The sequence below is a fragment of the Taeniopygia guttata genome, chromosome 5 (genome assembly GCF_048771995.1).
Source record: "Taeniopygia guttata chromosome 5, bTaeGut7.mat, whole genome shotgun sequence".
In the NCBI taxonomy this organism is placed as follows: domain Eukaryota; kingdom Metazoa; phylum Chordata; class Aves; order Passeriformes; family Estrildidae; genus Taeniopygia; species Taeniopygia guttata.
This window is the reverse complement of record NC_133030.1, coordinates 19,707,422-19,731,685: the sequence shown is the minus strand read 5'-3', so window position 1 is coordinate 19,731,685 and position 24,264 is coordinate 19,707,422. Positions and strand designations below refer to the sequence as shown.

The following is a 24,264-nucleotide window of genomic DNA, read 5'->3' as shown; positions in this document are numbered from 1 at the left end:
CTTCCTAATATCTTTGTTGACAGAGTACAAATTTCAGTTTCTTAAGAAATTAAGGTTACAGGAAGAAAATCTATTTTCAGAAGAAGGTTATTCAGTTCTCTATTATTCTGGAGACTAAAATGGTAGTATTACTACTGACTATAAACAATGAATTATTATGAAAATCTTAGGTCAGAGAAATAAAACCATATTCTTTTTATAGTCAGATTAACCCATCAGAGTAGCATTTTCTCTTATATATGTGATAATAATATATCTGCTGATAAATCTCCCAGACAATTTACTACATCTCCTTGTTTTACCAAACAGTCAATTTAGAATTCAGTGTCTTTTGTGGCAATAATATCACAGGTCTCACTGAGAAAATTTATTGGGGATTTTGAAGGGAAAACCTGAAAAGATTCAGAAATAGGAAAGAAAAAATAAACTGGTAGAAGCACTCGATATTTTAAACCAAAAGATGTCCCAGGGAAGATCAATAAAAAAGACTAAACTTAGCCATACAATATTAAGTTCAACACAACTTGAAATAACATTTCTTAAGAAAAACATTGCAGCTGCTGGAATACCCTGAGGAAAGATTAAAATGTGTGAAAGTATCCACAAATCTCAGCACTGGTGCCTTTAGCTAACTACCAATGCTGCAAGTGAAAGTAACAGGCAAAGCTGTTTATTTCAAGAATAAGAAATAGGAAAATAATAAATATCAAAATAGTAAATACATGCAAAAGCACCCATTTAGTTCAGAGATTTCTTGTCATTACAGTAAATCAGGGAGAATTTTCTTCTGTGCTGTATAAGAATTTACTAACCATGAGGTAGTCATCATTGTTCCACATGACCACCAGTTCCATCTCCATCAGCTTGGCTACCAGGCGGATGTTGCGTCCGTAAGGTGCTATTTGGATTCCGTTGCTGGCGTAAGGCAACTGAATGACACTGTAATGAGGTGAGAAGAGAAACCAACCTCATAGCAAGATTATGCAGGTATTAGTTATTTGGGATATGATACACACCCAGTCTGAGTACTTGCAGCAACATGAAACAGAATTCTTTTCCTTTTTAACTGTGACATTTCAAAACACGTGAAAGTTTCTGTTGATTGAAAATCCACATGAGTAGTTTCATAGAAAGATCACCAAAAATGGGTTGCATAATGATTCTACTACTGACAATGTTTGCACAGGACTTGGCATCTTCACTTGGTTTGGTTTTATTAGAGCATAGTTATATGTTTCAAGAACCATTAAGCTGGTGTGAAACTAATGTTGATTATCCCAAGGAGAGTCTATGGAGTTTTAATATAAGAATTATGACTGAAAACTGACAAGATCAGAGAAACCTATAAAGAAAATGTTCTAGAGTGTGAGTGCTTGATGGGAAGCAAAGGAAGTAGAGTCCAGTTAGGTGTGTTACCTTTAGTAATTTGTTAATTTATTTTTGCCATGAGCAGTCATCAGTACACCTGCTACACAAGTCCCCACACCTGCTATATAACACCCTGCCTTCTCTAAACACTCCACACCCCATTCATGGCAGAATCTTACCCAACACTCCTGATAGAAATGCTGCCTTTCTCAACAATGACAACAGAAGGGCCAAGCTCAATAATGATCCTTGCAATTTTTTTGTCTAGCCCACGACGGAACTGGATGTTGAAGTCTGGGCTGGTCTCATCACATACAGTTGCAAAGATGTAGTTGCAAGTCCCAGTGAAATCATATTGGTATTTATCAAAGGTTGAAAAATGCCCTCCTCCCCAGGTAGAACAGGAATCTTTGCTCAAAACTATAAAAGAGAAAGAAAGATGAATTTAGCATATTTGCTCATTCTTCCAATTAGAAATTCAAATATAAATTCTAGGACAAGTTATTAAGCTTCTGCTCAGATTAATTCTGTAAACAATATTCTAGCCCTCTGTTTGTTTTTTTTATTCTTTTGTTATCTCAAAATTTTATCTCAAGTCAGAAAGTGAAACAATATTAGGAGTGAGAGCAATATTCTCATTTAGTGTAAGCAGAGGAGAATTCCCTAACTTCCTAGCTTGGGAAAAGCCTTTTCAACTTCTATATGGGTAATATAGAGATTTAATTTCTTATTTCCGTCTGCTAGATCTGTTTGCAAAGGTGACAGCTTGCTACTGGACAGAGCTTTAACATCCCAGACACAACTTTTACCAAGCTGTACTTGGCATTACTGTATCATGATTAACTGCACAGTCAAATCACTAGATATCCAAAGACAGTCTTCAAAGCCCAACTTGTAATTTCAAACTCTCTCAGCTGTGTATTCGTGTGACAAAGTTCCAGCCATTTTTATAAATATACAGATTGTTTTAATCAATTTCATTTTTAAGAAGTAGTCTGGGAAGTTCATCTGAATAGACAGATTTTCTAATGTGGAAATGAGTCAAAAAAAAAAAAAAAAAAAAAAAAAAAAAAAAAAAAAAGAGATACAACTCCAGCGCCTGCTGTAAGATATTTCTGCACCTAGTTATAGCATTTGAACAGTCCCTCTGGAGCTGATAATTTTATTGAAGTACCTCAAATCATGTCCTCAGTTCTATATTTCCAGACTTAAGATTGTTAATTTCATTTTTTAATTATTTTTGCTTATGGCATCATATGAAGCTCAGGTATCTTAGTATATATCTTAGAGTTACAAAGTATCAGATAAGTTTATCAAAGTCTACATGCAATTTACATTTATTGTTTTAAAGCCAAAATATATCTTTTAACTGTGAAGGAGAGATCAAATAACTGTAGAATGCTAGTGGTTTTATCCAGGTCATACAGAAAATACTGTTTCCCAATGAGCAGTTACCTGTTGGCAAAAAGTACTCCTCTTCCACACTACTGTTCTGTCCTGAAGGTCTGACTGGAAAATAGGAATTGGCTGATTGTTATCATTGATCCTTCATTCCCAAGTCCAGGTAGTTGAATATACTGTGCCTGAGTGATACTGACCACCAAACCCCAGAGTGTGCCAAGGAATGATTATCCAGGGCTGCACAATGGTCAGAGTGCAAGAGGTGCCCCTTTCAATAAACACAGGAGCACAGTCACTGTATTTGTTATTATTTAAATCTTATCAAAGAAAAATAACAAATGGGAATGTCAACAACTCAAGGAAGTTTAAATACAGATTATGTGTTTGTCTTTTGAGTTCAGCTTTTACTAAATAAAATCTAGGGATTTGCTTTTAATTAGTCTATATCCATGTTCTACTGTATTTCTTGTTGTAAGAACAGATAGCGATGAGTTCCTGAATATTTGAGATTTTTTTGTCAGATTAAAAGTCTTTCATCTATTTTTACTTTAAGGATGAACTTCATGTAGCTTCTCTATGCTTATACTGAATGAGAATTCGCCTAATTCAAGCCATTCTCAGTTTCTTCTGCCTAAATAAATGCTTATTATAATAAATTTTCATTTTAAATAATTATTTTTGTTCTACACCTCCACATTTTCCCCAAACTGGTTAAAGAATTTCATTCAATAATACAACAAGCTTTGGAGTACAGAGAATGGATTTCTAATGGTGTGCAGAAGCAATGCATGATATTTTAGTGTAAAAACAATAAAAATATTAATTACCAGGAAGATTGGCTGTAAATAAAATAGGATAGAAAAATATTCCTATCAGAATATTAGGACAGATATCCTTACTTATTTTAGAAAGATATTGTGAAAATTTTGTGTTTTCAGAAGGGCTACAACCTTCTGTATCCCATAGCAGAGGAACATCATGTCCCGTAAAATATATCATGTTAGCATGATGGCATTCATTCTTTCTTGCCATGGACATGGAAAACTAAATGACTATTAAATGAACTTCAAATTTAGAAGTCAGTGCCTCACATTTCTTCAGATAAGGACATGTGAAAAAGTGTGTTGGTTCTGCCTAAGGGTTGATGTAGCTCTGTATTTTATTTCCAGCAGTGACCATTAACAGCCTGCCCAAGGGAAGACTACCATCAGATCAGGCATGTATACTTCCACAGATACTTCTCAGCCTCCAATTATTTTCAGTTCAGGGAATTCTGTGAGGCTATTGAGCTTTTTCTGCTTACCCCTCCCTTGTGCTCTGGCTTCCAAGTCCCTGTCAACCATCATTTTGAACAGAACCAAAATTTCTTAATAATAGAAAATTCCACAATAACTACAGTCAAAGTTTACCATTAAATTTTAATTATGAGTTAACGTTTTAAGGATAACCTGCCTTTCCAACCATACTTCTGATATCTAATATTTTAAATATTTTAAAGCTATAATATGCTAATTTTGTCTTGTTCTGGCATTGTTTTATACAAGTCAGATAGTAGTAGTACCTCACTATTTGTATTTCTCAGACTCAGAAGGACTAGCACAAATTTACAGTAAGTAGGTGGCTGGAGTTAATTTTGCATAAAGATTTGGATGGATGCACACAAGTAATTCTTTGGAGTTAAGGGAAAACTGCTGGTAAACTACCAGAAGTGTTATAGCAGCTGGCACAGCTGAACGCTGAAGCAGAGATCTGTCCTACTCTGACCCCACTCTAGCAGCTGGCTATAAAGGTGAAGAAGAAATATTCCACACTCTGATTGTCCATTTGCATATAAGTTTGTTTTAACCTGAAATATTATCTATGTGAAGAATGAGCTTTATTTATTTTCCTGGATTTTGCAATATCAAAAGAATCCATATCCTAAATTTTTATATAATATTAGGTAGTAATATGTAGGAATGAAAATCAAACATACCATGCAAATTACCCCAATAGCATATTTCTAAGTGTGGAAGGCTATTAAACTGCTCACAGTTTCTATCCTTAGGTATCAAAACCTCAGCATGGCACACTAAAGCACTTTCCATTTAGTTTAAAACTTACCACAGTGAGACAACACATTTGACAATCTTTTTACATGCAAAGTCTTCTTTTTGAATTTCTAAAATTTAATGCTTCAAAACATATGGTCCTTGAGGCAAAGACTTATTTTTATCATGTGGTTTGTACAGTGCCTTCTGCAATATGGACTTGATACTGAATAGAGTTGTCACTCACACTTAAATGCAAACATTAAAAACTAGGTCAGACACTTACTTCTTTGCAGAGATTCTTTTGGTTTTTGGAGAAGAATGGGGGACCAATAATTTCCTTCAAAAGCTGTGAAAGGAAAAAGACAACACAATGAAATTATCCTCTGAGCAAAAGAAGTTGGATATTTGTATATTTATTTTGTTCTTAAGCATGCTGCAAGTCAAAGCAGGGTCAGCACATATGAATTGTTCTCTGTCACACAAATATGAATGACAATTATAATGGAAAATCACATAATTCCTGTACAAAATTAGGTAATAGAAAATTCTTCTGCAGTTGACAAATGTTTCCAAAATTTGCCAGAAATCCTATGCAATATGAGAGCTCCTATACTTCATACTAAAATCCTATGTTCCTGTTTAAAAAAGGGGGATAAATCTTTCCTCATGTTTTTGAGTTCTTGTTTCACCATCTGGATAGAAGTAGTGGAAGGCATAGCCAAAAGTGTGAAAATATGGGGTGCGGGGATACTGGACTCCAGGACGGTTTGGATGGATGGAGACAAGAGACCTCTTAAGGCTGCTCTTAGAATATATGGTTTATTAGAGAGGGTGAAAGGCCCTGCATGGAGCTGCCAGACGCAGCACGTGGCAGGGCCTTAGGGAGATGGGGAAGGGAGAGGCAAGGGGTAGAGGGAGATAAGAGGATGCTCCAGGAGAGGGTGGGAGTTCCAAGAGAGTGGGAGTTCCAGGAGAGGGTCTGGCTCCTCAGGGACCCCTTATCAGAGGGCTTCAAGGTGGGCTGGAACAAGACTTAGGCCAATGGGGTCACAGACACCTGATGTTTCAGGGGAGGGTTACAGGTGTGGGATGAACCGTACATTTTGGGGGGTGAGATAGAGCAGTCCATTTGACCTTTGGACCTATCTGTAGGTAAGGGCATTGTTCAACCAGAAGGGGGCATTGTCTTCATCCTGGCTGTACTATTGTTTTCTACTTGTTCAGTAACTAAGGTTTGGTATCTCAAAATTTGTTACCATCTCAGTCTCTGTATTTCCTAAATCTTTTGCCAGGCAATCATATTTATAAGGCTTTTTTGTTTCATCTTCCCCAACAATGGGGAAAGTATTGTCCCATGTGTTGTTCACAAGAACTGTGGGATCTGGAGCTGAAGAGCAGGAAATTCCCAGGCGTAGTTGTTGCTTTTGTTAAGGTAGAATGATGCAAGCTGTCACCTGCTCCCTTCCACGCTCCTCTTCACAAAGCTGGATTTTCTTAGAAGAAGCCAAGGAATGTTTAGCAAATGCTGAGTGCAGTGTGGTTCCTTTTCCATGTCAAACACAGCCCTGCTGCATGAGCACAACTGTTCCACTTTCTCACACATACCCAAAGGCTCTTTCACCCAGCATTTTCCTCCAGCACTGCTGAAGTGAGCCCCCAGCCTCAATAGCTGGGTGGTAAAAGCCTAAACAAAATCCAGGAATAAAGACCTGAGGTGCTTCAGAAATGTGCTACTCCAATTTAAATTTTCTCGTGTCTGCTCTTCTTAGATAGCAGGAGCAAGTATCTTGTAGAACCCATGTAATCCTCTATTACATGTTTAGGATATTTTGCAACATAGAAAATGTTGTGGCAGAAGGTTTCTTTCATCAAATAAGACAGGCCAAATCCACATAAATATCTATATATACACTACAGCTCTGCAGGGTGCTGTTGCTTCCTTGGATACTGCAGCGAGTGGAAGCCTCCAGGGAGCTCACCAGCTGTAGCAGACTCTCAGCCAATTCCATGCTGTTCCGTGAAGGTGAGGTAGTATTTGCCATGTGCTACCTCAAGGGCTGCAGGAGAACAGGTGAGGCTCCGCCTTTTATGTAAGGCTAGGTTAAAGCACAAAAGGGAATTTTGGAACTGAGTGTTGCAGCACATCCTTTTTCTTTGGAGCTCAGATCCAGACATCTCCAATATTCCCATCAGTCTATACCTCAATTCTTCTATGAAACTGTACTTGCTGTAAGAAGATGTTATCTGGAAAAACTAATCTAATTTTTTAAGAGCTAAAATGCTATACAGATATAATTGTATAGAATGAATTTTTAGGCATAAGGGAAATAAATCAAGGATATAAATTCAGTGACGGAAGTGCTCCCATCCTAATTGTTCTAATAGCTTAAAATGGCATTTATCTCAGCCACTCCCAAGTTGTCTGACACACTCATCACAAAATCATTCTAATCCTACTCACGCTGCCTTGCTGTCTAGAACTGGTCAACACTGGCCAATAATTGTTTGAGATTCTGCCAGTATTTTAGAAAATCTCCATGGTTGGCCTACAACTCAACAGGCATTTCCAAAATCCAGCATGCTCCTTCCAAGTTCCTAGTGAACCATGCATCACAGTAAGTACACAAGAGGAACGGTCAGTTTGTGGCTTTCAAGCTAACACTCTTCATGCCTAGAGTTGCTGCTGCCTTTTTCAAATGCCTGGATTTTGATACCTGTATTTGTTCAATAATCTATTATTGTTGGCTTTGCGGTTTTCCAATCATTACAGTTTAATTCTAAACTTCAAACACTACATGAATGGGACTTAGAAGTGTGTAAAAGCTGCCTTCCAAGGATAGTAGATTTGCAGAAATTAAATATATACCTAAAAAATAACTTCAAGTCAGATCTATCTAGAGAGCTCGATGTAAAGCAAAATCTCTTATGGACAAATATTTTAGGTTAGAAAAGACAAATCAGTTTAAAAAGCTTGCTTGGTAGCTTTTCAAACTCAAGAATCTAAGCACTGCAAACAAAATTTAACATGTACTTCAGGTTTGGTGAAGATTGAAAATAACTATGGATATGAAATCCATTTTAACTTTTTGCCCAAAGACTAGCTAATAAAACAAATACAGAGCCATCTACTATCTGCCAATCAGTCTATATCCTGTCAGATCAAACTATTATACTAATTACAGTACAGTAATTATTCTCAGCATGTACCTTCTTTTTCTCACACTTAACTCTAAAGAAAATAGTTAAACCTTCCTAGCAACACTATCAACCAGAAGCACACAAAATGGCATATTGTACAGATGTAGCAAGTACTATGGCTATGCAGAAGTTATATTTTGCAATCATTTAAGATTTTTTCATTTGAAAGGCTGTCCTAGTGTTAAATGAGATTCCTAAAGTACTGAAATCTTCCTTTGTGACATTTTACCATTACTACAAGTATTCTGTTTTCCTTTGAGAAATGACATTAAATACTTATTTATTTTGAATTATCTCAGCAGAACTTGAACCAGAGTTTCACTTCTCTTGGATAAGGGAAGGTTTTACTTCCAATGCTCACTCTTCTCCAGCTGGCCAGGATGATATCTGTTGAAGTGCAATTTCTATGTGGCCAGCCTGTCTAGTTCATGGCAGCAGTACAAACCAGAGAACATAACTTACTATGAAGAAATAAGCAATTTTGTTCCTATACTCTGGTTACTATGAAATATCCCTATGGAAAAATACAATTTTATGTTGTAATGGCTTCAAAGTATTTCACATCAGATAAACAAATGAAAATAAAGCATTTAAAGGAAATCTTTGTACTTCCAACTTGCAGAAATAATTTAAAATCTCTGTTTTGTAAAGGGTTCAATTTTTCTCTTCTAATTGGAGACAAACAGAAATGTTGAAATGTGAGATGTTCTGGAAAGGAGAAGAACTTTCAAACAAATGATAGAAGCCTAAAATTAAACTTAACACTGAGGGTACTGGTAGAGCTGTAGCTGTAATATGAGTTATCATTTGCACATATTCATTATGATTTCTCTTCAGTATGAAATTTTTACCTCCCTTTGTGTCTTGCAAACATAGATATGTGAACAGCATAAATCAAAGTGACTTCCTGGTTACATACTTCATAAGAAAAAGTATGACTCTACACAAACCTCTCAAAAGGATCCATGCAGTTTTGATTATTGAAATAGCTAAAGGGGTGAAGCCTCGATTTAATCAATGAATCAGCACCTCTTATTAAGAAAAGGCTAGAACTTAGAGTTTTAATCAGGTTTTTCAAACTTCTGTAGATTTTTTTTTAACTCAAACATGTTTACTGATTTTCTTTTCATCACTTTCCATCAGATTACACATCAAATAATCAAATATCTGTCCTTACAATCAATATTTACGTTTCTACCTAGAGACAGACTCAAGCTACAGAATTCAGATGCAGATCCATAAAGAAGAGAATTAAATCCTGGCTTTGGTCTGACTCATTCTAAGGAAACAGCAGTTGGATCTAGAGTTCAAAGCAATGAGCGCCTGCATGTTGTCCAATTTAAAAATGTACAAATAAACATCCAGAAATCGCCTGATTGCAATTCTTTCCTTGACAGAATGAAATCTGTTTGTTTTCACAGTCTCCAGTCTTGTGAGGCATTCCAAGGACCTGAAATATTGACACATCCCAAACGAGAAAACTGCTCTGTAAGAATTTTCTAGATCCTGCTTCTAGGGTTTTTATCTTTAAATTCCTTTGTAGAAAAAGTTCTGATTTAGGATTGCCAAGTTTACATATAAAGCTTATGGCTGTGTGTCTATAACAATTTTCTATTTGATTGCGAGTATTTATTTCAATACATCTATTATCTAAAATAGAAAGCCATGTAGATGAAGATTTTGCTCTTGCAGGCAGCAAAACTTGGGGTTAGGACCCATGTTCAGGTACTTGACTTGATATTGGTTACAATGGTGCTAATACGGTAAATGGAGTTACACCTGATTTATAACAATACAGCTGAGGTTAGAAATTGGCTCTGAGAGTCTACTAAAGGGTTGAGTTGCTTATATTTTAATTATTTTCATGCTCCAGTTTAAGTCATTGATTTAAGAGCAATAAATGTCCCAATGCAATTTGAACTACATGATTCATTAAATGTAGCAAACACAATACAGAAGAAATAAATTTAACTTTGTTTCACCTAAAGCAAGTGAAGTATGCTTTTTAGCAGCTTGAAATCTTTTATTGAAATTCTAACTGTAATAACTGGTAATTAAAGAGTATATACAGAAGAGATTAAAAAAAACCAAATCTTAAGCCATGCCAAACAAGGCTTATTCTCAAAAAATCCAATGATAACAGCACAGGAAGAATAATGAGTAAGGTGGCCGAGTAGCTACAGAGCCAATGAACTTACCTAGGAAATCTTCTTTCAGAAATTACACACTCATGTGGTGTACAGGTGGGTTGGATCAAAAAAGTAAGACAGACTTCTTAGAAAGACCAAAGGATTGTACTGAATAATATATGGAGGAATATATCAAGAGTCATGTAAAATTTTTAGACTAGAACCATTTGCCTGTTTTCTAGCATGGGATTCTGTCTATCACATCATTCTTCAAAAAAGAAATGCCATCACATAGCTCATAATTAATGTTTTTTGCTGTTCACGTAACAAAGAAAAATGATTTTGATTATCACTCTATGCAGAAGATATACAGTATATCTGCAATGACATCGCTAGGACACCAGATCATGAACATCTGAAAGATGAAGGCACTTGGCAACTCGGAAACACAATAAAAGTCCATTAAAAATATTCCCTGTAACTAGGGAATGAGTTTTAGGGAAGGGTTCAACAAATCAGTGACCAACATTCTGAAACAGTGAAGAATGAATTATTTTATTTCAGTCATGTATTTATTAAAGAACCTGTTGTGTTTTAAGATGAAGCAAAAAAGAAGAAAATGTGTAAACTGAATTCTGCAGTTTGTGGGAAAGGAGAACAAAACCTGAACCTCAGGTGATGTCATACTACAATTTTCCTTCAAGCCATGTACCAAGAGGAGCCCAGGCACCTTGGACTTACCAGCAGAATGCAGGAAACTGCAGAAGATGAGCAGTACCAGTGTTGGGAACATGATGCACGCCCTGCCTGGGCAGTGTTCTCAGTGCTCCCCTCCGTCCCAAGCAGGCAGTGCCAATGCTGTCACCTTCTAGGCTGCCCTCTTCAAGCTTGGATGCTTTATATATAGAATTGCAATGCCCTCCCTCATTCCCACAGCTTGCAGAAATTGTAACAGCAGAGTACCCGCCAAACAGGATCTCCTCTTTATCAAGTTCAACACACCTAAAAGCCACTTAGAAAAAGAAGAAAAAAGAAAATGCAAACCTCCTCCAGTTCATTATCATTCTTACAAGGTTTTTGTAATGGCTTCTATTTGTAGCAGCTCAAACACTTTTACCTGCCTTCACTAAACAAATTTGGTATTATAATCAAAAGCAAAAAGACAAATAATACACAAATTATGATCACTAGCTGATAAGAAAAGGAATAATATTGGACCAGCACACTAAGTGGAAGAATGAAGTGTAGGAGTTTTGGAACTGCTGAAAAGATTGTGTGAATAAAAGATGGTAAGACATGAATGAACCGAGATACAGATCTCAGATTTTTATATTAACTCTTCTTTCATTAACTTCCATTCACTCTCCTGGGTGATTGTGTTCATCTCTCCCTTGTGTGACTTTTTAAACAAATTGATAAACTTTGGCTGGGTAAAGAGTTGTCCATGGCACAACTGATTTCCTAACTATGCAAGGGAGCTAAGTAAGCCCTTGCCCACCACCTTAGCACTGCCAAGACAGAGGGCAAACTCTTCCAAAATGGGGCAGACTATTGCACTGTGGTACTTTGGAAACTTTCACAAATTAATCTCCACCTTCCTGCCAACATCACAGATCAATTCCACTTCTGTTACGCTTGAATCTCTCCACATTAGAGGTGAAATGTTGAGTGCACTGGATATGTTCAAAACATCACTGCCACCCCTGATTTGACAGTAAAATAAGAACTTGCCTGATCCATTTTTCATTAGCAAAATAATTGCTTGTGGAAAATATAGTCTTGATATAAGAAAACTTTCCCTGTAAAATATAAAATGCATGGGTTAATTCTCCATATGAATTTCTTCAGCCTTTCCTGTTTTCTCCTATGCAATACTGAAGCGAGCCTATGAAGAAAGTGGGAATAGATGGGGCCTTTTCCTTGACAATCTGCCTGCACAAGACGTGCCTGCCCTGTCATTCCCACCAATATGACAACAATCAGATCATAAGCCATGCCCACAGCTGCCAACACTTTGTGTGCCCTGGTGCTTCCCTGTGCTTCCAGCATCCAGGGGCAGTGCTTTAAGGGTCAGAGAAGGGAAGGTGAGGGAAGGTCAGGCCAGGGGAGTGAAGGGGAAGGGAAATTCTCAGATTTACCTCTTCTGAGTGGTGGGAAGAAGCCCAGGAAAGAGTAACTTAACACAATTTCAGCCATAGCTCAACGTGGTTGAAATTCAAATGGGAACATTAAATTTTAATTCACATGAAGGTCTGCCTTTTTTTTTTCATGGTTGGCTTTTTTCTCCTTACTACTCCCCTATCCTTTCCCCAGCAACAGAAAGTGGATTGAAGTATATGGCTTTTGACAGAACAGCAACACTAAATTAATAAATAATCCTAAAAATCCTAAATTTAAAAATTTCTGTTGAAAATTTTCTGCATCTGCCTTACAAAAGCCCTAAAGTAAATTAACAAAATCACTTATCACTTCTGAAAATCATGATCCATGTGAAAAAATAGTGAAAAAATCATGATCCAAGTGAAAAAATATTTCTGGCAAATCAGCTCTAAGTTATTATTAATGAAATCTAAAACAGAATTTCATTTTTTTCCACTTCTAAGAAGCATCTTCTTTATGAAGATAAGGGACTACAGTGCTCCTTAGCAACTCAAGCTTGATAACTGATAGCATCAGACAGGAATTTACCTTTCTATGACAGAAGAGACAAAAAAAATTCATCACTGTTGTTAAATAGGATTTTTTTTGTAATACATGTTCATAATCTGTCTGTCAAGCAGTGATAAATTAAAACAGCTGACATCAATGAGCATTTCACGACTTCCTCATTTGAAGAGCTGGGCAATTGAGAGCATCACTTTTACTAGCAAAGGTGGTAGACTGAGACATCATGGAATTAAGATCACTGGTAACAGCTAATTTTCCAATACCATGGCTTCAAGTTTTTTTCTGTAGCCTTTATGTTTACTGAAACCTTTTATGTCTTTACTATATGAAGCTTACAAAATTCTCAAGAAATGCACATACTGACAAGAGTTATTACAAATATTTACTCAAAATATTGTTGTTTCCAGTTCCCTGTATTTGTAGCAACATTGAGTTGAACTCATTCTATCTGAGAAGTCAGGAAAAAGTTATTACCATCAGCTTTCCTGGAAGGAATTTCAGTTACTCAGTCTAAATACTTGTGATTCGGCAAGTTATTATTTTATGGAGACATCCAGTGATGATGTGAACACAGTTAATCAAAAGCATTCATTCACAACTGCATTTAAGTCAGGACTCCCGACCAAGAAAAAAGCATTTGCTTGAGGACTAGGAGAAATGACTGAGTTCACAGTAGACATAATTATTTTACATTGAAGAGCTTTGTGAAAAACTGCGTGCCCAGCTGTAGTGAGATAATGATGCCTCTAATTAATGTGGGGTTTTTTTCCATTTAATAATTATAATTGGTTTAGAAATTTGTCAGAAACTGCTGTTGTACAGGAGAGCAGAGACTGTTGTGGCCAGATTTCGTATCCAGTAACAGTTTCTCAGTATTAAAATATAGTTTAGTTTCTAGCATCATATATGCTTCTGAAAGATTTTTGAAATGTCAAAGGAATTTATGTAAGCCAGATATTATGCAAATTGAGAAAGTTATAACACTTTAAGTAATAGACTATCTTGTCTACAGTTTAACTACTCTAGGAATTTTTAGGTATATCAATTATAGAGTATTTTGATGCTTTTATGCAGATTGCTAAGAAAACATTCCACTTCCTGAAATATACTCATTGTATATTATTTTAGCAGTCTCACATATTTCTTGCATAAATAGCTACATATCTTTCTAAAGAGTCAGACCAAAATATAGCATTTGATTACCCCTAGTCCCTGTGGGTGTGTAAGTAATTCCCAGCTTTGGAACCTTGTGCCTGTAAGTTTCCATTGCTCTTAGTGGAACACAAAGATACAGGCTTTAACAGATATAGCAATCTGACACAACAGCTGAGCTGGTGGGTTTTGTCTTTGAGCTCTGAAGTTTGATTTTGTGTCTCATTCAAATTTTAAATAATTTTAAGATAAAATTGTCTATTATTACATTATTAAAATAATCGGTACTTTAACTTCCAAACTATTTTAGATGCCCAGCCTTCAAGTAATTGTTTTAAAATATACATGATTGAAAAATGTATGTATGATGGCTATAACATTTATTGTCTCATAAATGCTGTATCAGAATTACATAAAATAGGGCTCTTGAAATCATCTGGGTTATCTTTTATCCTTTATGACTGAGACATTCACTAGGACTGGCAGGGCAACCTTGGGTTCTATCTACAATCCAATGAGCCGTAAAATTTCACTTTGGAAAGTTTGACAATCCAGGGGTTTTTTTTGTATAGACTGTCTCAAGGTAACACTATTAATTTTCTGTTAGTGGTGCTTACCTTACACGAAGCAATTCCATTACCATTCCACTTTTAAAAACTAAACCAAAAGCACAACCTAACTGGCATTAATGTGCTAAACAAAAGAAAACAAGCCCCCATGTTTTCTTCCTGTTTCTCATGCTTGTCTTTCAGGTAATGTAGCCAAGGAGCAGAGGATCACATTGAGTGCAGCTTCCCTGGGCTAAGCTTATGGCACCCACCAGGGGCTCCTGTCTAGTTGTGTGACTAGCTGGCAGGCACCACACAGCCAGCTGGTTGTCTCTTTTGCCAAGATGCTTTCCAAAGAAACTGGCAGTAAAACAGATACATATTCTGAGAATGTTCCAATTGTGGCAAATAAGAAATTTTTGGCTGAGAAGTATTCACAAAAAAATCATGACCAGCTTATTCCTCATCCTCAGCCTATGTCCCAGCTTTAGAACTTCCTGGTATTTAATGCCGTGTGCCTTTGCAGTTGCTTTTCTTCATGCATTTTGTACACTTAAACTTCTTCCCTAAACAGTACCTAAAAGAAGCCCAGGGTGATTTTGCTACCAGACACTAAATAATGCATCTTATGGTTTTAGTAGAAATCCACACTATCTGCTTTCCTGTTGGTCATCAGAATCAAGAAAACTTCTGTTCTTCATACCTTTGAAGTAGATACCTCACACACAACCAGAAAGAAGTGCTGCTGAATAGACTGTCAGAGCTGCCATTCAGTTGGAACCATCTCTGCTGTCCTTGGGTCGCTGCCTACAGATATTTAAATGCAAAATTCAGTTTAACATTGTAAATTGTGGTTGGTTGCAATATGCAGATACATGTTGACCATAGGTGCTAGGGAGTATGTAATTTCTGGCTTTAAGATGAAAGTGAACACAAACTAAGAAATAACTAACTGCACTCTTTCTCTGTTCTAAAAGCTGCACCCTAATACTGCTCCAAAAGTACTTTTGAACTTAAATGACTGTAGAGTCAAGTCTTTCCCATATACCTGTTAGAAAAAAAAAATGCAGACAATAATTTAAAACTCATGTCTCTAAAAATGGTAAAGACTTCATTGGCTGGTACTTCTAATTATAATTTGTCGGGGACAATGGCTTGAGACCTCCTCGTGTTGGCTTCATGCCTCTGGCACTCCCTGTGATGAATATCAGATACTGTAGCTGTGGGGACCTGGGTTGGTTCAGTTCACTCTTTATGTCCTGCCAACACCAGAGGCTGAAAAAGCTGCCACTCCCACAGTTCCCTGAAGCGTATCCGCTGCCCTGAGGACAGGGACAAAATATTTCAAGCGTTTCTGGAGTAAAACCATTTTGGGGGAAAAAAATAAACCACACAAAACAAAGCAAGGCCTTCTACTGTGGATACTATGTTCCCCTTCCTACACAGGAGCACTGGGAAGACAAACTCTGCTTGCTCTCAGCTCCCACACTCTTCTCCTGCTTCTGAATCCTGTGTTGTTAATGCTGGACTCAAACTGATTTGCATTCTGATCTCTGGAGTGGTCTGGGCCGCACACTTTGTTCTATAAGAATCCTGAATTCTGATCATTTTAGCTACAGTGCTGACAGGAGAGAAAAGAATAATAGGATTGCCATAGGAGAAAAAGAAAAGAATAATAGGATTGCCAAAAAAGAAGCCATAGGAGGACTGTCACCTCTATTCATGTTTGTCTCCCTTTAACTTTTTAACTAAAATTTCTCTCAAACTCTTATGATCATGAACAAAATTCTGTGCAGATTCTCTTAAGGCAGAACTTATATCCTAGTGATTAAGGAATCTGCAGAGGAAGACTGATTCTCTCATTTTCATTTGCTTCTAGTAGAGAGAAAAAAGATGAATGATGACCTCATATAAAGTCTAGAAACAGATCAGACTTTCTGCTGAACTAAATCCAGACTTGGAGTGCTCCTTTTTTTCCCTTAATAGAAAATGTTGAAACCAATTTGACTTTACATTTATAATTCCTAACCTATATTTTTCTACTGAGTTATATTTACATGGAGAACATTTATCTGATGGACAAAAATTGGTGAAAGCACAGGTCAGGTTTTTTTTTTTTTTTCTTTTTTTTTTTTGGCCTTTAGGCTTTACCAACTAATCAATATTCCTTTTCTAAGGGAAATTCAGGGAGTATCCTGAATTATACATCAGCTCTTCTCCTGGGCACAATGCACTTTTACTCCATACTAACCAGAAAAAGAATGGAAAGTGTTACACATGAAAGCAGCTATGGCTCAAATGTTTCTAGCTTATTTAGAACTCAGTTCAGTAAGTTATTTGAAACATCCAAAGTTTTCTTAATTGCTGTACTCATAATTGCCACACAACTGAGCTAAACTTGTGGTTTGTAATTAATGTTCAAACCGGACTTGAAAAAAAATAAAATTATTTGCTTCTTTTTACATCACAGCTCTGTTAATTTGATAATCTGATAGATTTTTTTTTTTTTTATCAGATACAGCATGAAGAGCAAATACATTGTGTGAACCAGGAATTCATTAAGTACAAGCTTTCACCTCTCCTGGTAAGGAAGTAAAATAGAATCTGTATTTACACAAATATTAGGAGCTGGGACCAGGATGTCGGTGGCAGTCCATGTTTAACTTGTTCTTTAATGTGTGTGCATTTTAGAACAGATAAGTCTCCAACTGATGCTAATAGAACGTATCTGCTAAGATAATAAAGTCAAGCATAAATTTGTGTTTACCTTTTACTTGATGTATTCTGATGCTTTTTCTTTTATGCATTTTGGTTGACTTGGATTTAAAAAAAAAAAACCCAAACAAACATAAACAGCCACTGTAGTCACTTTTCCAAAGTTCTGAATCTCACAGATGTCTGAATTGTGGTAGAACAGATTTGAAAATCATGACTTATATCTTATTCTCAAATTTGAAAAACTCTTTCCATTTCTAAAGAAATTAAGTTATTGGAAGAATGAACCAAAGGTAAGGGTGGAAAAGTGTGGAGGGATTGATGGAGGCAGTTTCCATGCACAGTTTCAGAAACAAAGGACGGTGTGGCTATTTTCCCCATGGGCAGAGAGCACTCTGTAGGAAGAATCATAACAAGAATGCACTGATAGAAATCATACAAGAACAAGAACTAACAACTTGCATCACTTTTGCATGTCTTTACATTTGTTTATTCAAACATTACAGAGTTGCAGCTGCAGCTTGCAACTCTACATCTTCTTGGTCTCTGAGGGCAGCCAGATGTGTTTGTGTCATGTCTCTCTCTGTCAGCTGACTAATACATTAAGACCTTGCTTCATGGAGAGACTGGCAGCCAATTAATATTTATCTTAATGTAGAATAAAGACGTCAGCACTCTTACTTTCTCACAAAGATTTGAAAAATTTTGCCCTCATTTTTCAAGTAAATAAATGCTACAAATTCTGTCCTGAAACTCTTTGCTTCTGCGCATGTAATCCAATCTCCATATTATTATCAGTCACACTGGTACAGAAAGAACAGTTTTTGCTCATGATAAAATTCCTCACTGTTTGAAAATTCTGTGTAATCAAGTTAACATGCACTTTTAATACTATGATGTTCCTAAAGAACATTAAACATAAAAAGCTATGAAGAATCACTTGGAAAATGAAAACTAAGCATTAAATTGCCTTTATTTGGCAGTTTCAGTTGGACAAATAATACTACTCAGTTTTTAAACCCAGCACAATGTAGCACTGAATCGCTGCACTGTACCATGCAGCTGTATCTTTATTATCTCAAGCTTGGATTTTCTTCCCTTGGGTCAGGTGGTAGTTGTCTCATATACAAATGTACAGGACAAATATAAAGGACTATTTCACAGAGCTTCAGTAGGATCCAGACTTAACTTTGGTCCTTACACTTGTGAGTAGGGCTACACCCTGGTGTTTCTCTCCAAAGTAATACTTAAATTAGTAGTAGATACTCTCTATTAGTTGTTCTCCTTTTTTTTTTTTTTTTTTCATTTTAGACTCTCAGGTAAATGTTCCACTCCATTAATTACTGACTTGAAATCTCTAGTTTCTCATTGTTCAGTTCAAGAACAAACAGAGGGCCTAAACACAAAACATGCACATGTGTTACCTATCTAAAATCCAATATAAGCAAGATATTTGCCAGATGTGTTTTCTAAGATGCAATGTGCTGATTACAACGAAAATCAAAATATATATTGTTAAATTAATCTAAGATCTTATACAAATAAGTTAGATGACTTAAATGCTGTAACAATTCCAGTGTTTCCAACCTGTTAATATTTACTATGTGCATAAATGTATATATGTCTGGTGTGTATATACCTATACATGCTGTTCTTTTTACTAGTTATTTAGTGAGTCCAGAGAACTGTGCTGCTGTCAGGCTAACAGCTGTAAACAGAACTGAAAATTTTGACCAATCAAAGTACTTAGTATGGTCCAAAGCATGGGAAAAAAATGGCAGGGACAGGTTTTGTGCCACTGACACAATTCTGGTATGACATCAGTAATTCCATTTGAGTTAACCTTAGAGTAGTTCCAAGGCCTGTGGCTGCTGAGCTCTATATTGAGTACTTTCCTTAGTTTTACAACCAAGAATCGGCAGAACACTTGCTTGTTGAGAATACAGGAATCGAAATTGCCTGTGGGGAATTTGGCAAGCTACTACTCCTCTATTTACATGTTTTCAGTTAAATAAAAAAACTAATACACCCATGAACACTGGCTGAAGTTGATGATAAAACTCTCATGTAATTTTAAGGTAATATTTTCTAAGCCTCAAAAGCAGTGGAATATTCATATCTGAGAAGTACCAGAATGTAAAAATAAAAAAAAATGAAGTGGAACTCTAGCTATGCTTTTATGGCATTTATCTGTGTTCCACACATTTCCAGAAAGAATTTAATGTACTTGTGTATCACTGATCTCACCTGGAAAGTTAGAGCTTACAATGTTTACATATGCTCTCACCAATTACTACAACTCCTCATGATGTGGTAGAGTGGTGCCTATATAAATGTGCAGGAAATGTCATGTATTCCTTGCCCTCACTGATGAGTTATATTTATATGTTTATATGTTTCTGGTTACTGTAGAGTTTGGCAGCCTACACATTTTCCAGTAAAAAGCAGGATCACAATGTGAGATGTTTCATACAGTCAGAAAAGAATGGGAGAACCTTTGTGCTGTCCTTCTCCTGCAAGAACTGCAAATACAGGTGCAAGGAAGTTTAATTCCTAGAGCATCCTCACTGACTTTTGCTAAGCTTGATATAAAAAGAGGGCTTCCCACACATTCAATTTTAAGAATTGAGTTTCAAACATCATATTGAATTATTATTAACTGCTACCGCATCATACTTATGATTTTGCTTTCTTCTAGTAATGTGCTACAAAAAAAGACGACACATCTGCCAGGTGTCGGTTCAATCTCTCATTCTTCCCTAAGGTGAGAAAGATGTAGCAGTGGAGTTCTTGTTTAAAGAGCTGGTGTTTAATAAACACGTTAGGAAAGCTGAGGTTAGGGCTGGCACACGATGCGTGACAAGCAGTGAGCATTAGAGCAGTTCTCTCTTGCTCTCAGGTAAGCTCATTGAGGTATAATGTCAGCTTATCGAAAAGGCTGCCAATTTGGTAGGAGAGCATTGCTGAGGATCACAGCCTTTTACCAGAGATTTCTGAGCAGTGAATTCAGACAAGGGAGTCTGCTGAAAGGCTGGTTCTGGATTTGAAACTGTATGGGAAGGCAGCAGAGGTAACAAAGGATATGTAATATACTTGTAATTGACTGAGGAGGTGCTCTGCAGCATTTTTCATTGCCTATCACTTCCCATATCTTGAGAACTTCATGTTCAGTTTATTATCCTCTATTTCAGTCAAGCAATGAAAAGACCATGCCATTTGTTGGAAAGATATTTAGCAGCTTTATATCCAATGGGAGACAACCGAAAGAATTGTTTGTAGCCACTCGTTGCTATCTGAGAATTTATTTAAATTATATATAATAAATAAATTTATTTATTACAGCCTATACTGACAGAGGCAGGTTTTCTGCAGAGGGCTGCAAGCTACGATGTGTTATACTCAGCAGAAGTACATTAATAACTGTGAAAACACTTCTGCTGGTTTTGTCAGTGCTAATTGTCACTTCCTCTATTTTGTTCTATTTGCAATGATGATAAACACAAGTAAGAGAGAGAAAATGGTGTTTTCCAGCAGTTTTTTATAATGGCTAAACCTGAATGACCTTTCTCCACACAACTGAGAGCAGTGGGGTGGCTGCTGGTGGGAAATGGAGGCTTTCTACAATGGCATGTGGCAACTCCATAATACGCTAAGAAACTCAGCGAAGGCAACCTGCATCATGTTGTCCTGGTTTTGGCTGGGATAGAGCTAGTTGCCTCCTTAGTAGCTGGTACAGTGCTGTGTTTTGGAGTTAGTATGAGAACAATGTTGAAAACAAACTGGTGTTTTGGATGTTGCTAAGCAGTGCTTACCCCTGGTCAAGGACTTTTCAATTTCTCACACTCTGCCAGCGAGGAGGTGCACAAGAAGCTGGAGGGAACATGGCTGGGACAGCTGACCTGAAGTGGCCAAGGGGATGTTCCACACCATAGAACATCATATTCAGCATATAAACTGAAGTGAATTATATGGATGAGTACAGTCACTATTTGAGGACAGGTTGGGCATTGGATAGTGAGCAACTGTATTCTGTATCACCTGTTTATTTGGTTTCTTCCCAAATTTTATTATTAATCTAATGTAACATCAGTATTAATTTTTATAATTAGCACTCTTCTATTTTGTTTAATTTATTAAATTACTGTTGTCTAAACCCATGAGTTTGCAGGATTTTTTCCTTTTCCTGAGTCTGCTACCCACCTCATGGCAGAGCAAAGGCAGGGGGAAGTGAATGAGCAGCTTTGTGGTACTTGCTTAGCAGCTGGGGATAAACCTGACAATGGATCCTTACTTGGAAAAAACTTTGTCTTGGATCAAACAAGATAACAATTGTGACCGTACTCCTGACAATCTGGGCTGAGGACACTAATAACTTACATGATCATTCTTCCACAACTAGTTTCCTAAAAATAAGTCCAATAGGGGATCCACTGGACTGCTGAAGACACACTTAAAGTTATAAACCTGTCCCTACATGCAAATTTTTTCCCCAGATTTACAAATAAAAGCAGCAAAATGCTTCAGACACTGTCCATACTGCTACAATGAGCTGTATTGTTAAGACTATAATTTTCAATTTTTTATTAACTAGATGTGAACATAATATTGTGTCTTGTTCAAGATTTAGCACTTTAATAGTGCTAAACTACTGCCTACTTGTTAAATTAAATCCTAAAGGATCAGAAAGTAGTTAAATTACCATGATTAAAATTCTCATCAGCAAGGACCAAACTCAACAGATATCTCAACAATGACATAAGCATGATTCACCACGTCAGGATATCCTTGAGCATTTGAGGTTTTGAAATATTTACAACAATGTTCTTTAGTGGAGTCAAATATAAGAATACAAAAATGGAAGTTGATTCTGGGTTTTTGATTGCTTATTTTTACTGAAGATGCAACAACTGTCCTTTTCATGTTGCATTTTCAATTATTTGACCCATTTTGAAGCATCTGGATTTTGAGAATTCATGCTATTGGTTCTGCCAAAAGAAAATGTCCATTCATGGCTACTAGCAAGGAGGGAAGGATAAGAAACTATAATCATTGCTAAAGCACATACTGCTAAGTATCAGCATCTAAAATGTCCATATTATGAAAGAAAATAAATCTAAAAAGAAACATAATGGTTTCCCCAGCTGTCTTTGCAGACCTGGGAAACATGGAATATCATCAATGTAACTCTTTCTGGATCTGACAGCAGTTAAAGACCGGTTATATACTGTGAGACTCATGGCTAAAGATTGCTACTGAGTAGAAATCTCACTGATTCAGGGGATTTTTGCCTGGTACCCCACACAAATTCTTCTCATTGTATCTAATATAGCAATACAAAATCAGAGTAATAGCATAAGAGTTTGTGGAAATTACAAAGAGCTCTATTAACAAGCCAGTTATGAAGCCTCTGTGACTTGTGATCTTATATACAACACCATGCTTTGTTGATAATTTATCAGCAATATTTTCATGTGTGACATCCCTACCTAGATGGACCTGAAGGATTAAAACCTGCTACTCAATAGCATTATCTCTCACTCAAAAAAAATATGCATATGCATACTCAGAACCATTCCTCAGTGGAATAAAAAACACAAAACCAAAATGCAACTCCACCTCAACTCCCCAAACAAAACCCAGCTGTAATTACAGTTGTAGCAGCTTGTTTGTAGTTGTTATGGAGTGAAATACACTGCTAAAGAGCATCTCTTTCTCCAATGACTAGTAAACTCTTCCTTTTGGAACCTCCCATGCTATTGAACATTATAATGAACATTGATCATTCATTACCCATAAAAATCTATTGTGACTATGCTATTCTGGCATATTCAGACAGACTCAACTCTTGAGAATGACTCTCAAAGTTCCAACAGCAATATAGGTTTATGTAGGCATGGAGGGGATGCCTGATTAAGAAACCATCTGATGAGTTCAAACTATTTTAACCCATTAATTGAAAATGAAATGCCTTTAGGGCAGGTTCTCCTGAAAGAGAATAGCTTATCACTTCAGCTGTGTGAAATGCAGCAGACCCAGCTACCACACAAAACAGAGATGTTAGCCAGAAGTTGTGTCCAGCAACTCAGAGCTACTGCAAAAACACAGCAAATGATAAAGACAGAAAATCAGTTCTCAAGATGCAATGACTCACATAATTTTTCAGCAGGAATTTTCTGTGACTCAGGATTGCCAAGGAGCTCCGGTGACCGCACGGGCTCCCTGCACACCCCACACTCACACAGACAAGGTTTCCTTACCGGCTCACCCCTGCGTTTCCCACAGCAGAGACCCACATGTCTGGATCCTTACAAGAATTTCATCGCGGCACAGCAACAACAACTACCAGCCCGAGCTGGTGTCTGCCAAAAGGTTTCCCAAGGTTTTACCCTCACAGTCTGCGCACCCAGACAATCTGAGGCCTTCGGCAGAGTCATCAGCACCTGCTGTGTCTCTGAGTGTCCCCACCTGGCCGCACGTCCCCGGGCCCTTTGTTGTGCAAAGCCTCGGCACTTCACGGCCCGGGGCTCTCCCCACACAGGGCTCAGCCCTCACTGCAGCTGCTCACCGAGCTACCAGCACTGAATGTGCTCCTCAGCAGAGGGGCATATTCGGCCATTGGAGCGCTTTCACCTCCCCGGCCTCGGCATTTAACCAAAACCAGCTGCACCTCAGTCCTCAACACTGCGCTGGAGCAAGCGGAGCCCGACTATGAGAAGGATTTAAAGTAACCTTCTCAATAAAAGTGACTTTTCCTGGAAAACAGGCTAGAAAAGCCACCATTTTAAAAGATAAGATGCAGAATGGTTTTGATTTAGAAACAAAAGAGAAAGAATGGGAGAAGACCGTAAACACAAACCCACAACATCCTCACAGCACAGCCTTTTAACTCGGGGCGCATCTTGCCCTCAGCAAACCCCCACGGCCTGAGCCGCCCTGTGCACAGCCCGCTGTGGATGCTCAGGACTCTGCCCTCATTAATCCTACCGGCTCCCTCACTTCCCATGGAGCTCAGCTAAAACCCTCTTCCCACCAGCTTCCAAAACCTTCCCTTCC

General features: G+C 37.3%; 2 protein-coding genes across 15 annotated transcripts in view; one reads left to right on the top strand and one right to left on the bottom strand.

Moving 5' to 3' along the window:
- Positions 1-11,017, bottom strand: part of MUC6 (mucin 6, oligomeric mucus/gel-forming) — a 44,587-nt gene extending 33,570 nt beyond the window's left edge. For 11 of the 14 annotated variants that reach the window (XM_072929785.1, XM_072929787.1, XM_072929796.1 and 8 more), the window contains exons 1-5: positions 10,871-11,016; positions 5,086-5,148; positions 2,824-2,877; positions 1,548-1,788; positions 813-939 (exon numbers count right to left, since the gene is read on the bottom strand). In XM_072929785.1, coding sequence (XP_072785886.1) covers positions 813-939; positions 1,548-1,788; positions 2,824-2,877; positions 5,086-5,148; positions 10,871-10,922 — 537 coding nt within the window. In that variant the 5' untranslated portion in view covers positions 10,923-11,016. Of the gene's footprint in view, positions 1-812; positions 940-1,547; positions 1,789-2,823; positions 2,878-5,085; positions 5,149-10,870 lie in introns of all 14 variants that reach the window. The other 3 variants (XM_072929792.1, XM_072929798.1, XM_072929791.1) reach the window with 2 other exon arrangements.
- MUC2 (mucin 2, oligomeric mucus/gel-forming) overlaps positions 1-24,264 on the top strand; it is a 134,860-nt gene that overhangs the window by 22,412 nt on the left and 88,184 nt on the right. The gene's annotated exons all lie outside the window — the stretch shown is intronic.